This window comes from Panulirus ornatus, chromosome 17 (genome assembly GCF_036320965.1).
Source record: "Panulirus ornatus isolate Po-2019 chromosome 17, ASM3632096v1, whole genome shotgun sequence".
Lineage (NCBI taxonomy): Eukaryota > Metazoa > Arthropoda > Malacostraca > Decapoda > Palinuridae > Panulirus > Panulirus ornatus.
In genome coordinates, this window is record NC_092240.1 from 25,549,154 (window position 1) to 25,572,432 (window position 23,279).

The window sequence follows — 23,279 nt, forward strand, 5'->3', positions numbered from 1 at the left end:
TTGGTCTCCCACTTCTCATTCCCTCCACCTCTGACACATATATCCTCTTTGTCAATCTTTCCTCACTCACTCTCTCCATGTGACCAAACCATTTCAAAATACCCTCTTTTCCTCTCTCAACCACGCTCTTTTTATTACCACTCATCTCTCTTACCCTTTCTTTACTTACTCGATCAAACCACCTCACACCACATATTGTCCTCAAACATCTCATTTCCAGCACATCCACCCTCCTCCGCACAACTCTCTTTATAACCCATGCCTCGCAACCTTGTAACATTGTTGGAACCACTATTCCTTCAAACATACCCATTTTTGATTTGTGAGATAATATTCTCGCCTTCCACACATTTTTCAACGCTCCCAGAACTTTTGCCCCCTCCCCCGCTCTATGATTCACTTCCGCAACCATGGTTCCATCCACTGCGAAATCCACTCCCAGACATCTAAAATACTTCACTTCCTTCAGTTTTTCTCCATTCAAACTTACCTCCCAATTGACTTGTCCCTCAACCCTACTGTACGTAATAACCTTGCTCTTATTCACAATTACTTTCAGCTTTCTTCTTTCACACACTTTACTAAACTCAGTCACCAGCTTCGGCAGTTTCTCACCCGAATCAGCCACCAGCGCTGTATCATCAGCGAACAACAACCGACTCACTTCTCAAGCTCTCTCATCCACAACAGACTGCATACTTGCCCCTCTCTCCAAAACTCTTGCATTCACCTCCCTAACAACCCTATCCATAAACAAATTGAATAACCATGGAGACATCACGCACCCCTGCCACAAACCGACATTCACTGAGAACTAATCACTTTCCTCTCTTCCTACTTGTACACGTCTTACATCCCCGATAAAAACTTTCACCGCTTCTAACATCTTGCCTCCCACACCATATATTCTTAATATCTTCTACAGAGCATCTCTGTCAACTCTATCATATGTCTTCTCCAGATCCATATATGGTAAATACAAATCCATTTGCTTTTCTAAGGATTTCTCGCATACATTCTTCAAAGCAAACACCTGATCCACACATTCTTTACCACTTCTGAAACCATACTGATCTTCTCCAATCTGGTGCTGTGTACATGCCTTCACCCTCTCAGTCAATACCCTCCCACTACTTGTTGTCACCTTCCCATTAGCCCCCTTCACCGATGTTCCCATTTGTTTTCTTGTCTTAGGCACTTTATTTACCTCCTTCTAAAACATCTTTTTATTCTACCTAAAATTCAGTAATACTTTCTCACCCCAACACTCAATTTCCCTCTTTTTCACCTGTTGCACCTTTCTCTTGACCTCCTGCCTCTTTCTTTTATACATCTCCCATTCATGTGCACTATTTCCCTGCAAAACCCATCCAAATGCCTGCTCTTTCACTAATAATCTTCCTTCTTCATCCCACCACTCACTGCCCTTTCTAATCTGCCCACCTCCCACACTTCTTATGCCACAAGCATCTTTTGCGCTAGCCATCACTGCTTCCCTAAATATATCCCATTCCTCCCCCCCTCCCCTTACGTCCTTTGCTCTCATCTTTTTTCCATTCTGCACTTAGTGTCTCCTGGTACTTGCTCACACGTCTCCTTCCCAAGCTTACTTACTCTCACCACTCTCTTCACCGCAACATTCTCTCTTCTTTTCTGAAAACCTCTACAAATCTTCACCTTCGCCTCCACAAGATAATGATCAGACATCCCTCCAGTTGCACCTCTCAGCACATTAACATCCAAAAGTCTTTCTTTTGCACACTTATCATTTAACACATAATCCAATAATTTTATTATCTATTTATACTTGATTGCCATTTCCCGCATCACCAAGGTAGCAGTCAGGAAACAGATAAGGAATGACCCATCCACTCATATGCATATATATATATTTCTTTCTTTCTTTCAAACTATTCGCCATTTCCCGCATTAGCGAGGTAGTGTTAAGAACAGAGGACTGGGCCTTTGAGGGAATACCCTCACCTGGCCCAATTCTCTGTTCCTTCTTTTGGAAAAAAAAAAAAAAAAAAAAAAAAAAAAAAAAAAAACGAGAGGGGAGGATTTCCAGCCCCCCGCTCCCTCCCCTTTTAGTCGCCTTCTACGACATGCAGGGAATACGTGGGAAGTATTCTTAATCCCCTATCCCCAGGGATAATATATATATATATCTTTTCTTTTAAACTATTCGCCATTTCCCGCGTTAGCGAGGTAGCGCTAAGAACAGAGGACTGGGCCTTTTTTGGAATATCCTCAACTGGCCCCCTCTGTTCCTTCTTTTGGAAAAAAAAAAAAAAAAAAAAAAAAAAAAAAAAAAAAAAAATTATATATATTTTTATTTTATTTATTATACTTTGTCGTTGTCTCCCGCATTAGCAAGGTATCGCAAGGAAACAGACGAAAGAATGGCCCAACCAACCCACATACATATGCATATACATACACGTCCACACACGGACATATACATACCTGTACATCTCAACATATACATATATATACGTACACAGACATATACATGTATACACATGTACTTAATTCATACTTACTTCCTTTATTCATTCCTGTCGCCACCCCGCCACACATGCAATGACACCCCCCCTCCCCAAGGACATGTGCGAGGTAGCGCTAGGAAAAGACAACAAAAGGCCACATTCTTTCACACTTAGTCTCTAGCTGTCATGTATAATGCACCAAAACCACAGCTCCCTTTCCACATCCAGGCCCCACAAAACTTTCCATGGTTTACCCCAGACACTTCACATGCCCTGGTTCAATCCATTGACAGCAAATCAACCCTGGTATACCACATCATTCCCATTCACTCTATTCCTTGCACGCCTTTCACCCTCCTGCATGTTCAGGCCCCGATCGCTCAAAATCTTTTTCACTCCATCTTTCCACCTCCAATTTGGTCTCCCACTTCTCCTCGATCCCTCCACCTCTGAAACATATATCCTCTTTGTCAATCTTTCCTCACTCATTCTCTCCATATGACTAAGCCATTTCAACATACCCTTTTCTGCTCTCTCAACCACACTCTTTTTACTACCACACATCTCTCTTACCCTTTCATTACTTACTCGATCAAACCTCCTCACACCACATGTTGTCCTCAAACATCTCATTTCCAGCACATTCACCCTCCTCCAAACAACCCTATCTATAGGCCACGCCTCTCAACCTTATAACATTGTTGGAACATCTATTCCTTCAAGCATACCCATTTTAGCTTTCTGAAATAATGTTCCCGCATTCCACACATTTTTCAGTGCTCCCAGAACTATTGCCCCCTCCCCCACCCTGTGACTCACTTCTGCTTCCATGGTTCCATCCGCTGCCAAATCCACTCCCAGATATCTAAAACTCTTCACTTCCTCCAGCTTTTCTCCATTCAAACTTACCTCCTGATAGACTTGTCCCTCAACCCTACTGTACCTAATAACCTTGCTCTTATTCACATTTATTCTCAATTTTCTTCTTTCACATACTTTACCAAACTCAGTCACCAGCTTCTGTAGTTTCTCAGCCAAATCAGCCACCAGCGCTGTATCATCAGCAAACAACTGACTCTTCCCAAGCCCTCTCATCTATAACAGACTGCATACTTGCTCCTCTCCCCAAAACTATTGCATTCACCTCTCTAACAACCCTATCCATAAAAAAAGTAAACAACCATGGAGACATCACGCACCCCTGCCGCAAACCGACATTCACTGGGAACCAATCACTTTGTTCTCTTCTTACTCATACACATGCCTTACATCCTCGATAAAAACTTTACACTGCTTCCAGCAATTTGCCTCCCACACCATATACTCTTAATACCTTCCATAGAGCATCTCTATCCACTCTATCATATGCCTTCTCCAGATCCATAAATAATACATACAAATCCATTTGTTTTTCTAAGTATTTTTCACGTACATTCTTCAAAGCAAACACCTGATCCACACATCCTCTGCCACTTCTGAAACCACACTGCTCTTCCCCAGTCTCATGTTCTGTACATGCCCTCACCCTCTCAATCAATACCCCCATACAATTTCCCAGGAATACTCAACAACCTTGCCCCATGCTGCAGTGTTGGATTACTTTCCCTTTTCTATAGCCTACTTTGTTTTTTTTTTTGGTTTTCACTCCTGAGAACAAGCAGCTTGTGTGCCTGTACCACTAGCTAGACCTTGCAGTACTAAGCAAGCTGGTGCATCACGTGATTCCTGTGTGGCTGTTAGGAACTCAAGGGTGGGCCATTTCGATAATTGCTCCCTTCCTGTCATGTCAAAGCTTTGGAATTCTTTGCCTTCTCATGTCTTTTGCAATAACTATGATCTGCCACATTTTGAGCCAGATTTTTCAATTCCTCCGAAATATGTAAATACTTCACAATGCTCTCGATATTTCTTAATTAAGGCCTGGCCTTGATGTGGACTTTTGTCCATGACTGGAATCTTCAACATAAAAAATTATTATTATCTCTGTGCATAGAGGGGAAAGAATACCTACATTTCTCATGCATGCTGTAGATGACTAAGAGGGGCAGGAGCAGAAGGCTGGAGATCATTCCCTTCGGTCATTATCTTGAAAAAAGAAGTAACACAAGGAGCCAATGTAGAATTTTTCCAAGTTCAGTTTACTCTTTCTGATGCTGATTTGCCAAGGTGGGAAACTGCAAACAGGTTTGACAGAAAGATTATCATTATCAGTAAACATTGGGGAGAATGAGATGATTTAGAGGTTTAGAGGTTGATATTGAGAAAAACAAATGAGCAGATAGGAACATCTGAATAGGCATATTGGTTAGATGTAACAGGTATTGACCAGATAAGGCAGCTGGAGTGGATGATATTGTGGTTGAAGTTTTTAAGAAAGGGGCTGGCTGCTGTTGACTGGTTACAGGATTTTAAATGTATGTATGGATCATGGTAAAGTGCCTGAGGATTGGTAGAATGCAGTCATAGCACCACTGTGTAAAGGCAAGGGGTAGTTAGTTTTCAAAATACAGAGACAGAAGTTTGTTGAGTGTACCTGGTAAGCTGTAAGGGAGAGCGGTGATAGAAAGGGTAAAGACAGGTACAGAGGACAGATTAGGGAAGAAAAATGTCATTTCAGAAGTGGTATAAGTTTTGTGGGTTAGGTGTTTCCTGTAAAGAACGTGAGAAATGTTTAGGTTTCATGAAACAGGATTTGTATGTGGCATTTATGCATCTGGAAAAAGCATATGACAGGATTGATAAGTGATGCCTTGTGGAAGGTATTATAGATATATGGTGCTGGAGGAAAGGTGCTAGAAGCACTGAGAAGTTTTTATCAAGAGTGTAAGGCATGTGTTTGAGTTGAGAGAGAGGGTAGTGAGTGGTTTCAAGTGAAGGTTGGTCTTTGGCAGGGATGCATGTCACCATGGCTGCTTAAATTGCAATGAATGGGTTAGTGAGGAAAATGAATTAAAAGATCTTGGAGAAGGGGACAGGTATACAGTCTGTAAAAGGTGAGGGGGACCTGGAAAGAGTGTCAGTTGTTCCTTGCTGAAGAAACAGCACTGGTGGCAGATTCTAGTGCAAAACTGCATGAGTTGGTGGTTGAGTTTGTGTGTGTGTGTGAAAGGAGGAAGGTTAATGTGAATGAAAGCAGGTATTTGGGTGTGAGGGTGAATGAAGAAAATTTGGAGAGTGGATTGTTTTAAGATACTTGGCAGTGGCTATGGCACTAAATGAAACCATAGGAGCAGAAATGAGTCAGTCACGTGGTGGACGAGGAGGCGAAGGTTCTGGGAGCAACGAAGAATATGTGGAAAGGAGGCCATCATCTGGAGTGCTAAAATTAAGTATGCTTCAAGTTAAAAGTAGTCCCAACAATTTTGTGTGGATGCAAGACATGGGCTTTAGATAAGGATGTGTAGAGAAGGGGGGATGTGTTAGAATTGAACTGTTTGTGGACTATGTGGTATGAGGTGGTTTGATCTAGTAAGTAATAAAAGGGTGATAGAGAGGTGTGGTAATAAAAAGAGTTTGTATCAGAGAGAGAGATGAAGAGGTATGCTGCAATGGTTTGGACATATGGAGAAAAAGAGCAAGGAGAGGTTGAGAAAGAGGATATGTGTGTCAAAAGTGGAGTGAAAACAGAGAAGGGGAGACCACATTGAAGATGGAAGGATCGAGTGCAAATGATTTTGAGTGAGAAAGTCCTGAACATGCAGGAGAAGAAAGGGAGTGCATGAGATAGAGTGAATTGGAATAATGTGTTTTACAGGGTTCGACATGCTGTCAGTAGACTGAACTAGGGCACATGAAAGGGCAGGAGAGAAACATGGGAAAGGTCTGTGGGGCCTGGTTATGGATAGGGGGCTGTGATTTCGAAGCATTGCACATGGCAGCTAGAGAATGGATGCAAGCGAATGTGGCTTTTCTTCGTCTGTTTGTGGCTCCACCTTGCTAATGCAGGAAAAGGAAAACCAAGTATGAAAAAAATATTTTCTATCGTTATTATGAAAAGTCTATTATTGTATGGACTCCCGTGGTGTAGTGGTTAATGTTCCTGACAGTGATGCATTCACGGGCTGCCCTGGGTCAAGCACATAGGTTCAAATACTGGTTGCAGCAATTAGTCCACATTCAACCCAGCTGTTCATCCACCCCTAGGGGTTGGTCAATAAATTGGGTACCTGTTCAGGCTAGGATTAGTGAATTGGAACGTTGTGGCATACCGGGGTCGATGTACTGTCAGTAGACTGAACCAGGGCATGTGATATGTCTGGGGTAAACCATGGAAAGGTCTGTGGGGCCTGGATGTGGATAGGGAGCTGTGGTTTCGGTGCATTGTACATGACTGCTAGAGACTGAGTGTGAACAAAAGTGGCCTTTTTTTTGTCTGTTTTCCTGATGCTACCTCGCTGAGACAGAGGGTAGTGATGCTGTTTCCTGTGGGTTGGGGTGGTACCAGGAATAGATGAAGGTAAACAAGTCTGAATATTTACTTGTGTACATATGTATGTCTGTATATATATACATATATGTTAATATGTATATATGCGTCTATGGGCGTTTATGTATACATAAGTATATACAAGTGGATGGGCCATTCTTTATCCGTTTCTTGGCAATACCTCGTTGATGCAGGAGGCAGCGATCAAGTGTAATAAAAAAATGAAATAATCTATAACGGTCACGAGATGGTCTTGATTAGGACCTCAGCTGCCCATGCTGTCTCAGCTAACATAGAAAAATTTATCATTGCTATTTTTAGTATTTCATCCCTAGGGATAGGGGAGAAAGAATACTTCCCAAGTATTCCCTGCATGTCGTAGAAGGCGACTAAAAGGGAAGGGAGCTGGGGCTGGAAATCCTCCCTTCTTGTTTTTAATTTTCCAAAAGACGGAATAGAGAAGGGGGCCAAGTGGGGATATTCCCTCAAAGGCTCAGTCCTCTGTTCTTAACGCTACCTTGCTAACACGGGAAATGGCGAATAGTATGAAAAAAAAATTAGTATTATTATTATTGTTTAGATGTTTATGTTGTACAGCTGTACACTGCTGTTTTGAAATTTGAGCACCTTGACCACAGTCACTAGAGCAGAAGCAGTAGAATCAGCTTCCCTTCCTCTCCACCTCAAGTCCTTTAACTTTTTAGCCACATTTTAGTTCCCACAAAATCTACCAACTTACTGTGGCAAAGATTATTTGGTCATTAAAGTGCCCACCTGACTTGGGCTTTGATAAGTTATGCACAATGGGCAAACATAACAATAGATTTCTTGGAGCATGGTTCAGCATTATTACATGAACCTATATACTGAATTTCTCCAGTTGCAATATAGCAGAGGAATGCAAAGAATTTTTTTATACATTACAATATTTTGTTCTTTCAGCAGCAGTATGTTCTCAGGATATAAATGGAGGAAATTGTTGCATCAACAAGGCAGTTCTGTTTTCCATGGAAGATGGTGTAGCTCACTAATTAGCAAAGCCCGAGATAAGCTAAAATCTCTGGGAGAAGGACAAGTTAAATTGATAAAGGATGAGACATCTGGGATTGCCACCATTACACTGGAACATGAGCAAAAGAAAAATGCTCTCTCAGGTATGATAATCATAAATGTTTATGACTGCTGTTTAGTTTTTCACCCAAGTGAGGCAAGTCCAGCATTGAATAATGTAATGGAAGACAGTATGCAATCATGTTAGTACAGTATAGGTAGGTAATTGTGCACTTGTGGGATCCTGTCCCTTGAACTTTACCATTATACAACTTTTTAACTTTATTCAGTGTCATCATTTAGCTTTTTCATTCATCCACCATTCCATAACAGTAAGTTACTTTTTACATCTTTTCTAGGGTGATCTCTAATTAATCTTTTTAAACTGAATTAAAAGAATGGTACAAACAGTGTAGTGAGGATATGGAAAAGAATTTATAAACTTTGCCATTACTGACTGGAAAGTGTAGTGTGATTCATGTAAAGTGTGAATGAAGAACTGGTTAATGTCATCTTTAATGTCATCTTGGAATATATATGTTTCTGTGGGGAACACTTCTAAGCAAGCAGAATGAATAGTTAGGGTCAAAGTTAAGCAAAATAAGCTAAGAATCTCACAGAATAGTGGCATCACCACCACCAAGTGGTGTAAAGAATGTAAATAAGCGTGCCCTACACACAACGCCATCTGTGGCTGCCCAGTAAACTAGTCTGGTGGTGACAGTAATTTCAAGTTCCCTTACATAATTTTGTCTGGACTAAAGGAGGTGCCGCACCATCAGTTGCTGAAAATTCGGTGGTAGCGCAAGGAAACAGATGAAAGAATGGCCCAACCCACCCACATACACATGTATGTACATACATGTCCACACACGCACATATATATACCTATACATCTCACCGTATACATACATATATATATATATATATATATATATATATATATATATATATATATATATATATATATATATATTTTTTTTTTTAACTTTGTCGCTGTCTCCCGCGTTTGCGAGGTAGCGCAAGGAAACAGACGAAAGAAATGGCCCAACCCCCCCCCATACACATGTATATACATACGTCCACACACGCAAATATACATACCTACACAGCTTTCCATGGTTTACCCCAGACGCTTCACATGTCTTGATTCAATCCACTGACAGCACGTCAACCCCGGTATACCACATCGCTCCAATTCACTCTATTCCTTGCCCTCCTTTCACCCTCCTGCATGTTCAGGCCCCGATCACACAAAATCTTTTTCACTCCATCTTTCCACCTCCAATTTGGTCTCCCTCTTCTCCTCGTTCCCTCCACCTCCGACACATATATCTTCTTGGTCAATCTTTCCTCACTCATTCTCTCCATGTGCCCAAACCACTTCAAAACACCCTCTTCTGCTCTCTCAACCACGCTCTTTTTATTTCCACACATCTCTCTCACCCTTACGTTACTCACTCGATCAAACCACCTCACACCACACATTGTCCTCAGACATCTCATTTCCAGCACATCCATCCTCCTGCGCACAACTCTATCCATAGCCCACGCCTCGCAACCATACAACATTGTTGGAACCACTATTCCTTCAAACATACCCATTTTTGCTTTCCGAGATAATGTTCTCGACTTCCACACATTCTTCAAGGCTCCCAGAATTTTCGCCCCCTCCCCCACCCTATGGTCCAATTCTGCTTCCATGGTTCCATCCGCTGCCAGATCCACTCCCAGATATCTAAAACACTTCACTTCCTCCAGTTTTTCTCCATTCAAACTCACCTCCCAATTTACTTGACCCTCAACCCTACTGTACCTAATATATATATATATATATATATATATATATATATATATATATATATATATATATATATATTTATATTTTATTTTTTTATTATACTTTGTCGCTGTCTCCCGCGTTTGCGAGGTAGCGCAAGGAAACAGACGAAAGAAATGGCCCAACCCCCCCCATACACATGTATATACATACGTCCACACACGCAAATATACATACCTACACAGCTTTCCATGGTTTACCCCAGACGCTTCACATGCCTTGATTCAATCCACTGACAGCATGTCAACCCCGGTATACCACATCGCTACAATTCACTCTATTCCTTGCCCTCCTTTCACCCTCCTGCATGTTCAGGCCCTGATCACACAAAATCTTTTTCACTCCATCTTTCCACCTCCAATTTGGTCTCCCTCTTCTCCTCGTTCCCTCCACCTCCGACACATATATCTTCTTGGTCAATCTTTCCTCACTCATTCTCTCCATGTGCCCAAACCACTTCAAAACACCCTCTTCTGCTCTCTCAACCACGCTCTTTTTATTTCCACACATCTCTCTTACCCTTACGTTACTCACTCGATCAAACCACCTCACACCACACATTGTCCTCAAACATCTCATTTCCAGCACATCCATCCTCCTGCGCACAACTCTATCCATAGCCCACGCCTCGCAACCATACAACATTGTTGGAACCACTATTCCTTCAAACATACCCATTTTTGCTTTCCGAGATAATGTTCTCGACTTCCACACATTCTTCAAGGCCCCCAGAATTTTCGCCCCCTCCCCCACCCTATGATCCACTTCCGCTTCCATGGTTCCATCCGCTGCCAGATCCACTCCCAGATATCTAAAACACTTCACTTCCTCCAGTTTTTCTCCATTCAAACTCACCTCCCAATTGACTTGACCCTCAACCCTACTGTACCTAATAACCTTGCTCTTATTCACATTTACTCTTAACTTTCTTCTTCCACACACTTTACCAAACTCAGTCACCAGCTTCTGCAGTTTCTCACATGAATCAGCCACCAGCGCTGTATCATCAGCGAACAACAACTGACTCACTTCCCAAGCTCTCTCATCCACAACAGACTTCATACTTGCCCCTCTTTCCAAAACTCTTGCATTTACCTCCCTAACAACCCCATCCATAAACAAATTAAACAACCATGGAGACATCACACACCCCTGCCGCAAACCTACATTCACTGAGAACCAATCACTTTCCTCTCTTCCTACCCGTACACATGCCTTACATCCTCGATAAAAACTTTTCACTGCTTCTAACAACTTTCCTCCCACACCATATATTCTTAATACCTTCCACAGAGCATCTCTATCAACTCTATCATATGCCTTCTCCAGATCCATAAATGCTACATACAAATCCATTTGCTTTTCTAAGTATTTCTCACATACATTCTTCAAAGCAAACACCTGATTCACACATCCTCTACCACTTCTGAAACCACACTGCTCTTCCCCAATCTGATGCTCTGTACATGCCTTCACCCTCTCAATCAATACCTTCCCATATAATTTACCAGGAATACTCAACAAACTTATATCTCTGTAATTTGAGCACTCACTCTTATCCCCTTTGCCTTTGTACAATGGCACTATGCACGCATTCCGCCAATCCTCAGGCACCTCACCATGAGTCATACATACATTAAATAACCTTACCAACCAGTCAACAATACAGTCACCCCCTTTTTTAATAAATTCCACTGCAATACCATCCAAACCTGCTGCCTTGCCGGCTTTCATCTTCCACAAAGCTTTCACTACCTCTTCTCTGTTTACCAAATCATTTTCCCTAACCCTCTCACTTTGCACACCACCTCAACCAAAACACCCTATATCTGCCACTCTATCATCAAACACATTCAACAAACCTTCAAAATACTCAATCCATCTCCTTCTCACATCACCACTACTTGTTATCACCTCCCCATTTGCGCCCTTCACTGAAGTTCCCATTTGCTCCCTTGTCTTACGCACTTTATTTACCTCCTTCCAGAACATCTTTTTATTCTCCCTAAAATTTAATGATACTCTCTCACCCCAACTCTCATTTGCCCTTTTTTTCACCTCTTGCACCTTTCTCTTGACCTCCTGTCTCTTTCTTTTATACATCTCCCACTCAATTGCATTTTTTCCCTGCAAAAATCGTCCAAATGCCTCTCTCTTCTCTTTCACTAATACTCTTACTTCTTCATCCCACCACTCACTACCCTTTCTAATCAACCCACCTCCCACTCTTCTCATGCCACAAGCATCTTTTGCGCAATCCATCACTGATTCCCTAAATACATCCCATTCCTCCCCCACTCCCCTTACTTCCATTGTTCTCACCTTTTTCCATTCTGTACTCAGTCTCTCCTGGTACTTCCTCACACACACACACACACACATATATATATATATATATATATATTTTTTTTTTGCTTTGTCGCTGTCTCCCGCGTTTGCGAGGTAGCGCAAGGAAACAGACGAAAGAAATGGCCCAACCCACCCCCATACACATGTATATACATACGTCCACACACGCAAAATATACATACCTACACAGCTTTCCATGGTTTACCCCAGACGCTTCACATGCCCCGATTCAATCCACTGACAGCACATCAACCCCGGTATACCACAATCTCCAATTCACTCTATTCCTTGCCCTCCTTTCACCCTCCTGCATGTTCGGGCCCCGATCACACAAAATCTTTTTCACTCCATCTTTCCACCTCCAATTTGGTCTCCCTCTTCTCCTCGTTCCCTCCACCTCCGACACATATATCCTCTTGGTCAATCTTTCCTCACTCATTCTCTCCATGTGCCCAAACCATTTCAAAACACCCTCTTCCGCTCTCTCAACCACGCTCTTTTTATTTCCACACATCTCTCTTACCCTTACGTTACTTACTCGATCAAACCACCTCACACCACACATTGTCCTCAAACATCTCATTTCCAGCACATCCATCCTCCTGCGCACAACTCTATCCATAGCCCACGCCTCGCAACCATACAACATTGTTGGAACCACTATTCCTTCAAACATACCCATTTTTGCTTTCCGAGATAATGTTCTCGACTTCCACACATTCTTCAAGGCTCCCAGAATTTTCGCCCCCTCCCCCACCCTATGATCCACTTCCGCTTCTATGGTTCCATCCGCTGCCAGATCCACTCCCAGATATCTAAAACACTTCACTTCCTCCAGTTTTTCTCCATTCAAACTCACCTCCCAATTGACTTGACCCTCAACCCTACTGTACCTAATAACCTTGCTCTTATTCACATATACTCTCAGCTTTCTTCTTTCACACACTTTACCAAACTCAGTCACCAGCTTCTGCAGTTTCTCACATGAATCTCTACACCAGCGCTGTATCATCAGCAAACAACAACTGACTTCCCAAGCTCTCTCATCCACAACAGACTGTATACTTGCCCCTCTTTCCAAAACTCTTGCATTCACCTCCCTAACAACCCCATCCATAAACAAATTAAACAACCAAGGAGACATCGCGCATCCCTGTCGCAAGCCAACATTCAATGAAAACCAGTTGCTTTCCTGTCTTCCTACACGTACACATGCCTTACATCATGTATAAAAACTTTTCACTGCTTCTAACAACTTGCCTCTCACACCATATATTCTTAATACCTTCCACAGAGCATCTCTATCAACTCTATCATATGCCTTCTCCAGATCCATAAATGCTACATACAAATCCATTTGCTTTTCCAAGTATTTCTCACATACATTCTTCAAAGCAAACACCTGATCCACACGTCCTCTACCTCTTCTGAAACCACACTGCTCTTCCCCAATCTGGTGCTCTATACATGCCTTCACCCTCTCAATCAATACCCTCCCTTATAATTTACCAGGAATACTCAACAAACTTATACCTCTGTAATTTGAGCACTCACTCTTATCCCCTTTGCCTTTGTACAATGGCACTATGCAAGCATTCCGCCAATCCTCAGGCACCTCACCATGAATCATACATACATTAAATAACCTTACCAACCAGTCAACAATACAGTCACCCCCTTTTTTAATAAATTCTACTGCAATACCATCCAAACCCGCTGCCTTGCTGGCTTTCATCTTCCGCAAAGCTTTTACTACCTCTTCTCTGTTTACCAAATCATATTCCCTAACCCTCTCACTTTGCACACCACCTCGACCAAAACACCGTATATCTGCCACTGTATCATCAAACACATTCAACAATCCTTCAAAATACTCACTCCATCTCCTTCTCACATCACCTCTACTTGTTATCACCTCCCCATTTGCCCCTTCACTAAAGTTCCCATTTGTTCCCTTGTCTTATATATATATATATATATATATATATATATATATATATATATATATATATATATATATGTATATTATTGACTGGTTGGTAAGGTTATTTAATGTATGTATGACTCATAGTGAGGTGCCTGAGGATTGGCGGAATGCGTGCATAGTGCCATTGTACAAAAGCAAAGGGGATAAGAGTGAGTGCTCAAATTACAGAGGTATAAGTTTGTTGAGTATTCCTGGTAAATTATATGGGAGGGTATTGATTGAGAGGGTGAAGGCATGTACAGAGCATCAGATTGGGGAAGAGCAGTGTGGTCTCAGAAGTGGTAGAGGATGTGTGGATCAGGTGTTTGCTTTGAAGAATGTATGTGAGAAATACTTAGAAAAGCAAATGGATTTGTATGTAGCATTTATGGATCTGGAGAAGGCATATGATAGAGTTGATAGAGATGCTCTGTGGAAGGTATTAAGAATATATGGTGTGGGAGGAAAGTTGTTAGAAGCAGTGAAAAGTTTTTATCGAGGATGTAAGGCATGTGTACGTGTAGGAAGAGAGGAAAGTGATTGGTTCTCAGTGAATGTAGGTTTGCGGCAGGGGTGTGTGATGTCTCCATGGTTGTTTAATTTGTTTATGGATGGGGTTGTTAGGGAGGTGAATGCAAGAGTTTTGGAAAGAGGGGCAAGTATGAAGTCTGTTGGGGAGGAGAGAGCTTGGGAAGTGAGTCAGTTGTTGTTCGCTGATGATACAGCGCTGGTGGCTGATTCATGTGAGAAACTGCAGAAGCTGGTGACTGAGTTTGGTAAAGTGTGTGAAACAAGAAAGTTAAGAGTAAATGTGAATAAGAGCAAGGTAATTAGGTAAAGTAGGGTTGAGGGTCAAGTCAATTGTGAGGTAAGTTTGAATGGAGAAAAACTGGAGGAAGTAAAGTGTTTTAGATATCTGGGAGTGGATCTGGCAGCGGATGGAACCATGGAAGCGGAAGTGGATCATAGGGTGGGGGAGGGGGCGAAAATCCTGGGAGCCTTGAAGAATGTGTGGAAGTCGAGAACATTATCTCGGAAAGCAAAAATGGGTATGTTTGAAGGAATAGTGGTTCTAACAATGTTGTATGGTTGCAAGGCGTGGGCTATGGATAGAGTTGTGCGCAGGAGGATGGATGTGCTGGAAATGAGATGTTTGAGGACAATGTGTGGTGTGAGGTGGTTTGATCGAGTAAGTAACGTAAGGGTAAGAGAGATGTGTGGAAATAAAAAGAGCGTGGTTGAGAGAGCAGAAGAGGGTGTTTTGAAATGGTTTGGGCACTTGGAGAGAATGAGTGAGGAAAGATTGACCAAGAGGATATATGTGTCAGAGGTGGAGGGAACGAGGAGAAGTGGGAGACCAAATTGGAGGTGGAAAGATGGAGTGAAAAAGATTTTGTGTGATCGGGGCCTGAACATGCAGGAGGGTGAAAGGAGGGCAAGGAATAGAGTGAATTGGATCGATGTGGTATACCGGGGTTGACATGCTGTCAGTGGATTGAATCAGGGCATGTGAAGCGTCTGGGGTAAACCATGGAAAGCTGTGTAGGTATGTATATTTGCGTGTTTGGACGTATGTATATACATGTGTATGGGGGTGGGTTGGGCCATTTCTTTCGTCTGTTTCCTTGCGCTACCTCGCAAACGCGGGAGACAGCGACAAAGCAAAAAAAAAAAAATATAGTGAAAAGTAATATATATATATATATATATATATATATATATATATATATATATATATATATATATAGTGAAAAGTTTTTATCGAGGATGTAAGGCATGTGTACGTGTAGGAAGAGAGGAAAGTGATTGGTTCTCAGTGAATGTAGGTTTGCGGCAGGGGTGTGTGATGTCTCCATGGTTGTTTAATTTGTTTATGGATGGGGTTGTTAGGGAGGTGAATGCAAGAGTTTTGGAAAGAGGGGCAAGTATGCAGTCTGTTGTGGATGAGAGAGCTTGGGAAGTGAGTCAGTTGTTGTTCGCTGATGATACAGCGCTGGTGGCTGATTCATGTGAGAAACTGCAGAAGCTGGTGACTGAGTTTGGTAAAGTGTGTGAAAGAAGAAAGTTAAGAGTAAATGTGAATAAGAGCAAGGTTATTAGGTACAGTAGGGTTGAGGGTCAAGTCAATTGGGAGGTAAGTTTGAATGGAGAAAAGCTGGAGGAAGTGAAGTGTTTTAGATATCTGGGAGTGGATCTGGCAGCGGATGGAACCATGTAAGCGGAAGTGAATCATAGGGTGGGGGAGGGGGCGAAAATTCTGGGAGCCTTGAAGAATGTTTGGAAGTCGAGAACATTATCTTGGAAGCAAAAATGGGTATGTTTGAAGGATTGGTGGTTCCATCAATGTTGTATGGTTGCGAGGCGTGGGCTATGGTTAGAGTTGTGCGCAGGAGGGTGGATGTGTTGGAAATGAGATGTTTGAGGACAATATGTGGTGTGAGGTGGTTTGATCGAGTAAGTAATGTAAGGGTGAGAGAGATGTGTGGAAATAAAAAGAATGTGGTTGAGAGAGCAGAAGAGGGTGTTTTGAAATGGTTTGGTCACATGGAGAGAATGAGTGGGGAAAGATTGACCAAGAGGATATATGTGTCAGAGGTGGAGGGAACGAGGAGAAGTGGGAGACCAAATTGGAAGTGGAAAGATGGAGTGAAAAAGATTTTGAGTGATCGGGGCCTGAACATGCAGGAGGGTAAAAGGCGTGCAAGGAATAGAGTGAATTGGAACGATGTGGTATACCGGGGTCGACGTGCTGTCAATGGATTGAACCAGGGCATGTGAAGTGTCTGGGGTAAACCATGCAAAGTGTGTGGGGCCTGGATGTGGAAAGGGAGCTGTGGTTATTATTATAGAGTTAGAGTTAATAACTGAGATGGCGTTACTCCAGTCAATACAATGATCATAGTTTTTAACGATTAAACAAGGTATTTGATTCTTGTCCCGTTCTTTTACTATATTTATGTTGCTTAAGTCGAACAGAAAGATCCTTACCAGTCTGACCAACATAAAATTTATCAGTTTCCACAAGGCACTTTATAGATGCAACCAAGAGAATTTTCTGGTGAATTCCTGATTAAGATATTCTTTATAGTATTATTGTTGCTAAAGGCAACATTTACATTAAAGGATTTAAGCAACATGGGAAGCAAAGTGAAATTATTATTAAAAGGGAGAACTAAAAGATTCTTGGTGTCAATGGGAGGTTTGGGCTGAACTCTATAAAATGATTTCTTTGCTAACTTAAGGGATTTATCAATGAAAGATCTAGGGTACTTTAACTTAGATCCAATAGAATATATCTTCTCAAACTCATCATCAATAAACTCTGGACTGCAAATACGTAATGCCCTTAGGAACATAGATTGAAATGATGATAATTTAACAAAATTACTAAAGGAAATCTTACCTTCTAATGCAATTTGGTTTAGGTATGAAGATGATGTTCTTTATGTTTGGCCAACAGATGAATATTTACAAATATTTCTCCCCTTACTTAAAAATTTTGTACCTTCCATCAAATTTACTGTAGAAAATGAAAATAATGATATGTTACCATTTGTAGATTGCATAATCCATAGACAAGGAAACAAGTTTAAGTTTAGCATATACAGAAAACCCACCAATGTATGCTCATATATCCATTATCACTCATCTCAACCTGACAGAGTTAAATTATCATCATTTCAATCTATGTTCCTTAGGGCATTACGTATTTGCAGTCCAGAATTTTATTGATGATGTGTTTGAGATATATTCTATTGGATCCAAGTTAAAGTACCCTAGATCTTTCATTGATAAATCCCTTAAGTTAGCAAAGAAATCATTTTATAGAGTTCAGCCCAAACCTCCCATTGACACCAAGAATCTTTTAGTTCTCCCTTTTAATAATAATAATTTCACTTTGCTTCCCATGTTGCTTAAATCCTTTAATGTAAATGTTGCCTTTAGCAACAATAATACTATAAAGAATATCTTAATCAGGAATTCACCAGAAAATTCTCTTGGTTGCATCTATAAAGTGCCTTGTGGAAACTGTGATAAATTTTATGCTGGTCAGACTGGTAAGGATCTTTCTGTTCGACTTAAGCAACATGAATATAGTATAAGAACGGGACAAGAATCAAATGCCTTGTTTAATCATGTTAAAAACTATGATCATTGTATTGACTGGATTAACGCCATCTCAGTTATTAACTCTAACTCTATTACCAAGAGAAATATCATTGAATCTTCTATTATTAAATACACAAAGAATTATTATCTTAATAGTGATGGTCTATACAAATTAGATAACTTTATTGTTGATTTTTTTTTTTTTTTTTTTTTTTTTTTTGTCGCTGTCTCCCGCGTTTGCGAGGTAGCGCAAGGAAAATAGTGCCATTGTACAAAGGCAAAGGGGATAAGAGTGAGTGCTCAAATTACAGAGGTATAAGTTTGTTGAGTATTCCTGGTAAATTATATGGGAGGGTATTGATTGAGAGGGTGAAGGCATGTACAGAGCATCAGATTGGGGAAGAGCAGTGTGGTTTCAGAAGTGGTAGAGGATGTGTGGATCAGGTGTTTGCTTTGAAGAATGTATGTGAGAAATACTTAGAAAAGCAAATGGATTTGTATGTAGCATTCATGGATCTGGAGAAGGCATATGATAGACTTGATAGAGATGCTCTGTGGAAGGTATTAAGAATATATGGTGTGAGAGGCAAGTTGTTAGAAGCAGTGAAAAGTTTTTATCGAGGATGTAAGGCATGTGTACGTGTAGGAAGAGAGGAAAGTGATTGGTTCTCAGTGAATGTAGGTTTGCGGCAGGGGTGTGTGATGTCTCCATGGTTGTTTAATTTGTTTATGGATGGGGTTGTTAGGGAGGTAAATGCAAGAGTTTTGGAAAGAGGGGTAAGTATGAAGTCTGTTGGGGATGAGAGAGCTTGGGAAGTGAGTCAGTTGTTGTTCGCTGATGATACAGCGCTGGTGGCTGATTCATGTGAGAAACTGCAGAAGCTGGTGACTGAGTTTGGTAAAGTGTGTGGAAGAAGAAAGTTAAGAGTAAATGTGAATAAGAGCAAGGTTATTAGGTACAGTAGGGTTGAGGGTCAAGTCAATTGGGAGGTGAGTTTATTGTTGATAAGATTTGTAAAATGATAAGTTTATGAACGCTCGTTGTATGTTTTGGACAATCACATGTTTACCAAATGGTGTCCTAGCTTCGTCTCTTCGATGTATATCAACTGACTGTTATATTTCTCTCTTGTGTCTCCCCTGATGATGTGATTATTACACAAAAGTGCACTTGGGAACTTTTCGTGTTTCATTTTCCCCGTGGACTCATAGGAATATCTTGATCACACGCAAAATTGTGATCCTTTCCATACACAGACATATAAATAAATGCTATTTTTGTATTTTATTATTATACTTTGTCGCTGTCTCCTGCGTTAGCAAGGTAATGCAAAAAAAACAGATGAAAGAATGGCCCAACCCTCCCACAGACACATGTATATGCATAAATACCCACACACGCACATATACATACCTATACATTTGAACGTATACATACATATACATAGACATATACATATATACACATGTACATATTCATACTTGCTGCCTTCATCCATTCCCATCGCCACCCCACCACACATAAAATAGCATCCCCCCCTAACCCCGCGTGCACGTGAGGTAGCGCTAGGAAAAGGCCACATTCGTTCCCACTGTCTCGTGGCTGTCATGTGTGATGCACCGAAACCACAGCTCCCTTTCCACATCCAGGTCCCACAAAACTTTCCATGGTTTACCCCAGATGCTTCACATGCCCTTGTTTGATCCACTGACAGCATGTTGACCCTGGTATACAACATCGTTCCAATTCACCTATTCCTTGCACGGCTTTCACCCTCCTGTATGTTAAGGCCCCTATCGTTAAAAATCTTTTTCACTCCATCCCTCCACCTCCAGTTTGGTCTCCCACTTCTTGTTCCCTCCACCTCTAACACACATATCTTCTTTGTCAATCTTTCCTCACTCTATCTTTCCACGGGACCAAACCATTTCAATACACCCTCTTCTGCTCTCTCAACCACACTCTTTTTACTACCACACATCTCTCTTATCCTTTCATTACTTACTCGATCAAACCACCTCACACCACATATTGTCCTCAAACATCTCATTTCCAACACATCCACCCTCCTCCGCACAACTCTATCTACAGCCCATGCCTCGCAACCATATAAATTTGATGGAATCACTATTCCTTCAAACAATCCCATTTTTGCTCCGAGATAATGTTCTGGCCTTCCACACATTCTTCAACGCTCCCTGAACCTCCCCCCCCCCCCCCCCCCCCCCCCAAACCACCACCACCACGACTCACTTCTGCTTCCATGGTTCCATCTGCTCCCAGATATCTAAAACACTTCACTTCCTCCAGTTTTTCTCCATTCACACTTACCTCCCAATTTAAAATCATATACCAGGCTAATCAGTTATATATCATTTATAACAGGTCACATGATGGTGCAGTTGGCTGACATTACCGAGGAATTGTTTTCATGGACTTTGGGAAAAGGTGTGATCCTGCAAGCTGAAGGAGATGTATTCTGCTCTGGTGGAGACCTGACAACTGTTAAAGCCATCAGTAATCCTGAAGATGGATTGCTTATGTCAACTTATATGCATAATACTCTCACAAGACTATATTGCTTACCATTAATTACAGTTTGCCTTGTTCATGGCAAAGCATTAGGAGGTGGAGCTGAACTAACAACTGCAACAGATTACCGGGTATTTACTAGTTCAGGAGAAATTAGTTTTGTTCAGGGTCGTATGGGAGTGGTTACTGGGTGGGGTGGTGGAACAAGGCTAGTAAAACTGTTGGGATCCAGTAATGCTCTTGAACTCCTCACTACCTGTAGAAAAGTGAATGGAAATGAAGCAGTTAGATTAGGTTTTGCAGATGATATGGTGAAAGTATTAAACAGGTGTGAGGAAACAAAGGCTTGGCTGGCTGCCAGAACATCCCATGAGCCAGAGGTAATTCAGGCCATGAAGAAAATAGTTGTTGCAGCTAGAGACTTGACTCTTGAAGAAAGCCTTCACAATGAAAGATTAAATTTTTCACCATTATGGGGTGGGCCAGTCAACATTAAGGCACTTAGTAGGAATATTAAACATAAATGATAAATTATGCTTTAAATTAATACTTCTGTTTAGTCTGTTCTAGTTTTGTATTTATAAAGAATAAAATATAGCTAAAGCTTATGTGTTGCAAGCCTTTTATGGACTAACTGGTTTAAGTAGAATGAAAAGTATGGTGTACTGCAGCACAAGTAATTTGTGTAGGTCATATTAAAAATTACTCCAAATTCTTTGTAATGGAAGTCCTGAATTGTATGTTTCTACTCATATACTGATTTTGTGTGTCAGTTTTTAAGTATGATGTTCTCTTGCTTACTAAATAATCTTTCCTTTAGATTCCACCTACTTGTGGTTACACTGTGAATGACGTCACCTTTGGAGAGGCTGTATCATCGTCAGGTGAGGAGAGTGAATACAGTCTCTTTTTAGAGCTTCTCTTCAAAGGACTCTCCTTTTCCCTGTCTCTTTTTAGAACTTCTCACTTCAAAGGACTCCTTTCTTTTCCCCGTCTCTTTTATGAGGTTCTCACTTCAAAGGAGTCCACCCTTTCCATGTTACTGATGGTAGCTTAGCCTTGAAGCTGCAGGAGTGTACTGAAATTGATTTTGCCCCTTCGGATATTATTGGATTAAAGGACAAATTTTAATTCTGTCAAGTCTGAAAGAAAAACTTGTGTAAAAAAGCCTTTTTTTATACATCATCACTCATGTTTGATGTATACTTTATTCAAATGACTAAAAGGTTAATGCAGGCATGAACACGGAAGTTACATATCTTCATACCACTTGAACCCTTTATTGGTGCAGCATAACATAATTAGCTCATTAAGATAATACAAATAGGAATAGTAACTGTAGGAAAGAATGCACAGTGGTTTTATTATGTGATCCTCCAAAGAACTGTATGAATTCATAACATACAATGATAACAGAATGGTACAGGAAGCAAGAAAACAAATGTCTCGAAAATGGTAAAAAGCAGACAATGGAGGATTTCAATCTTAAAGGGAGAAACGGAAGGAATTTAGATTCTTAAGTGAAAGGAGAAAAATGCAAAAACAAGTGTTTTGTGTATACTGGAAAATTTCCTATTTCATCATGTCAGTGAACATACTAGGATGAAAGAGACTGATCCAGTCATTGCTGGACCTGATCTTCACACACTTTTATGGATATTAAAAATATTAGATTAGATACACTAATTGGAAAAGTGATCCAAGTAATGAGCCAGCTCTTAAGTGGTTGTCAAGTTGCACTCCTTTGACCCAGGTAACTGTCTTATCTTTCTGCCTCACTCACACATGGACTACTGGCATCCTGTCCACAAACATACAATGTCACAGAAAACTTAAGTACTAACACAGCTCATTCTTCGTAACTCTAAATTTTCCTGAAGTGAGCACCATGTGCTAGCCCTGCCTTTTGGCAAAGTGATAGGAGCAATAGATAGAAGTAGTAGAGGATAGGGGAGAAAGAATACTTCCCACACATTCCCACATGTCGTAGAAGGCGACTAAAGGTTACAGAAGCGGGAGGCTAGAAACCCTCCCCTCCTTGTATTTTAACCTCTAAAAGGAAAAATAGAAGGAGTCATGTGGGGAGTCTTCATCCTCCTCTAAAGCTCAGACTGGGGTGTCTAAATGTGTGTGGATGTAACCAAGATGAGAAAAAAGGAGAGATAGATGGTATGTTTAGGCTCTGAGTGAAACGAAGCTCAAGGATAAAGGGGAAGAGTGGTTTGGGAGTAAAGTCAGGCATTGGTGAGAGGACATGAACAAAGGAAGGAGTAGCACTACTCCTGAAGCAGGAGTTGTGGGACTATGTGATAGACTATAAGAAAGTAAACTCTAGATCGATATGGGAAAAACTGAGAGTGGATAGAGAGAGATGGGTGATTACTGGTGCCTTTGCACCTGGTCATGAGAAGAAAGATCATGAGAGGCATGTGTTTTCAGAGAAGCTGAGTGGTGTGTTAGCAGTTTTGATGCACGAGACCAGGTTATAGTGATGGGTGATTTGAATGCAAAGGTGA

At 41.2% G+C, this 23,279-nt stretch overlaps 1 protein-coding gene across 6 annotated transcripts in view; it reads left to right on the forward strand.

The window, feature by feature from the left end:
• Positions 1 to 21,367, forward strand: part of LOC139754648 (ethylmalonyl-CoA decarboxylase-like) — a 35,041-nt gene extending 13,674 nt beyond the window's left edge. For 4 of the 6 annotated variants that reach the window (XM_071672168.1, XM_071672171.1, XM_071672170.1 and 1 more), the window contains exons 2-3: positions 7,858 to 8,069; positions 20,617 to 21,367. In XM_071672168.1, the coding sequence (XP_071528269.1) occupies positions 7,858 to 8,069; positions 20,617 to 21,290 (886 nt within the window). In that variant the 3' untranslated portion in view covers positions 21,291 to 21,367. The remainder of the gene's footprint in view (positions 1 to 7,857; positions 8,070 to 20,616) is intronic. The other 2 variants (XM_071672169.1, XM_071672173.1) reach the window with 1 other exon arrangement.
• Positions 21,368 to 23,279: the final 1,912 nt, after the last annotated feature.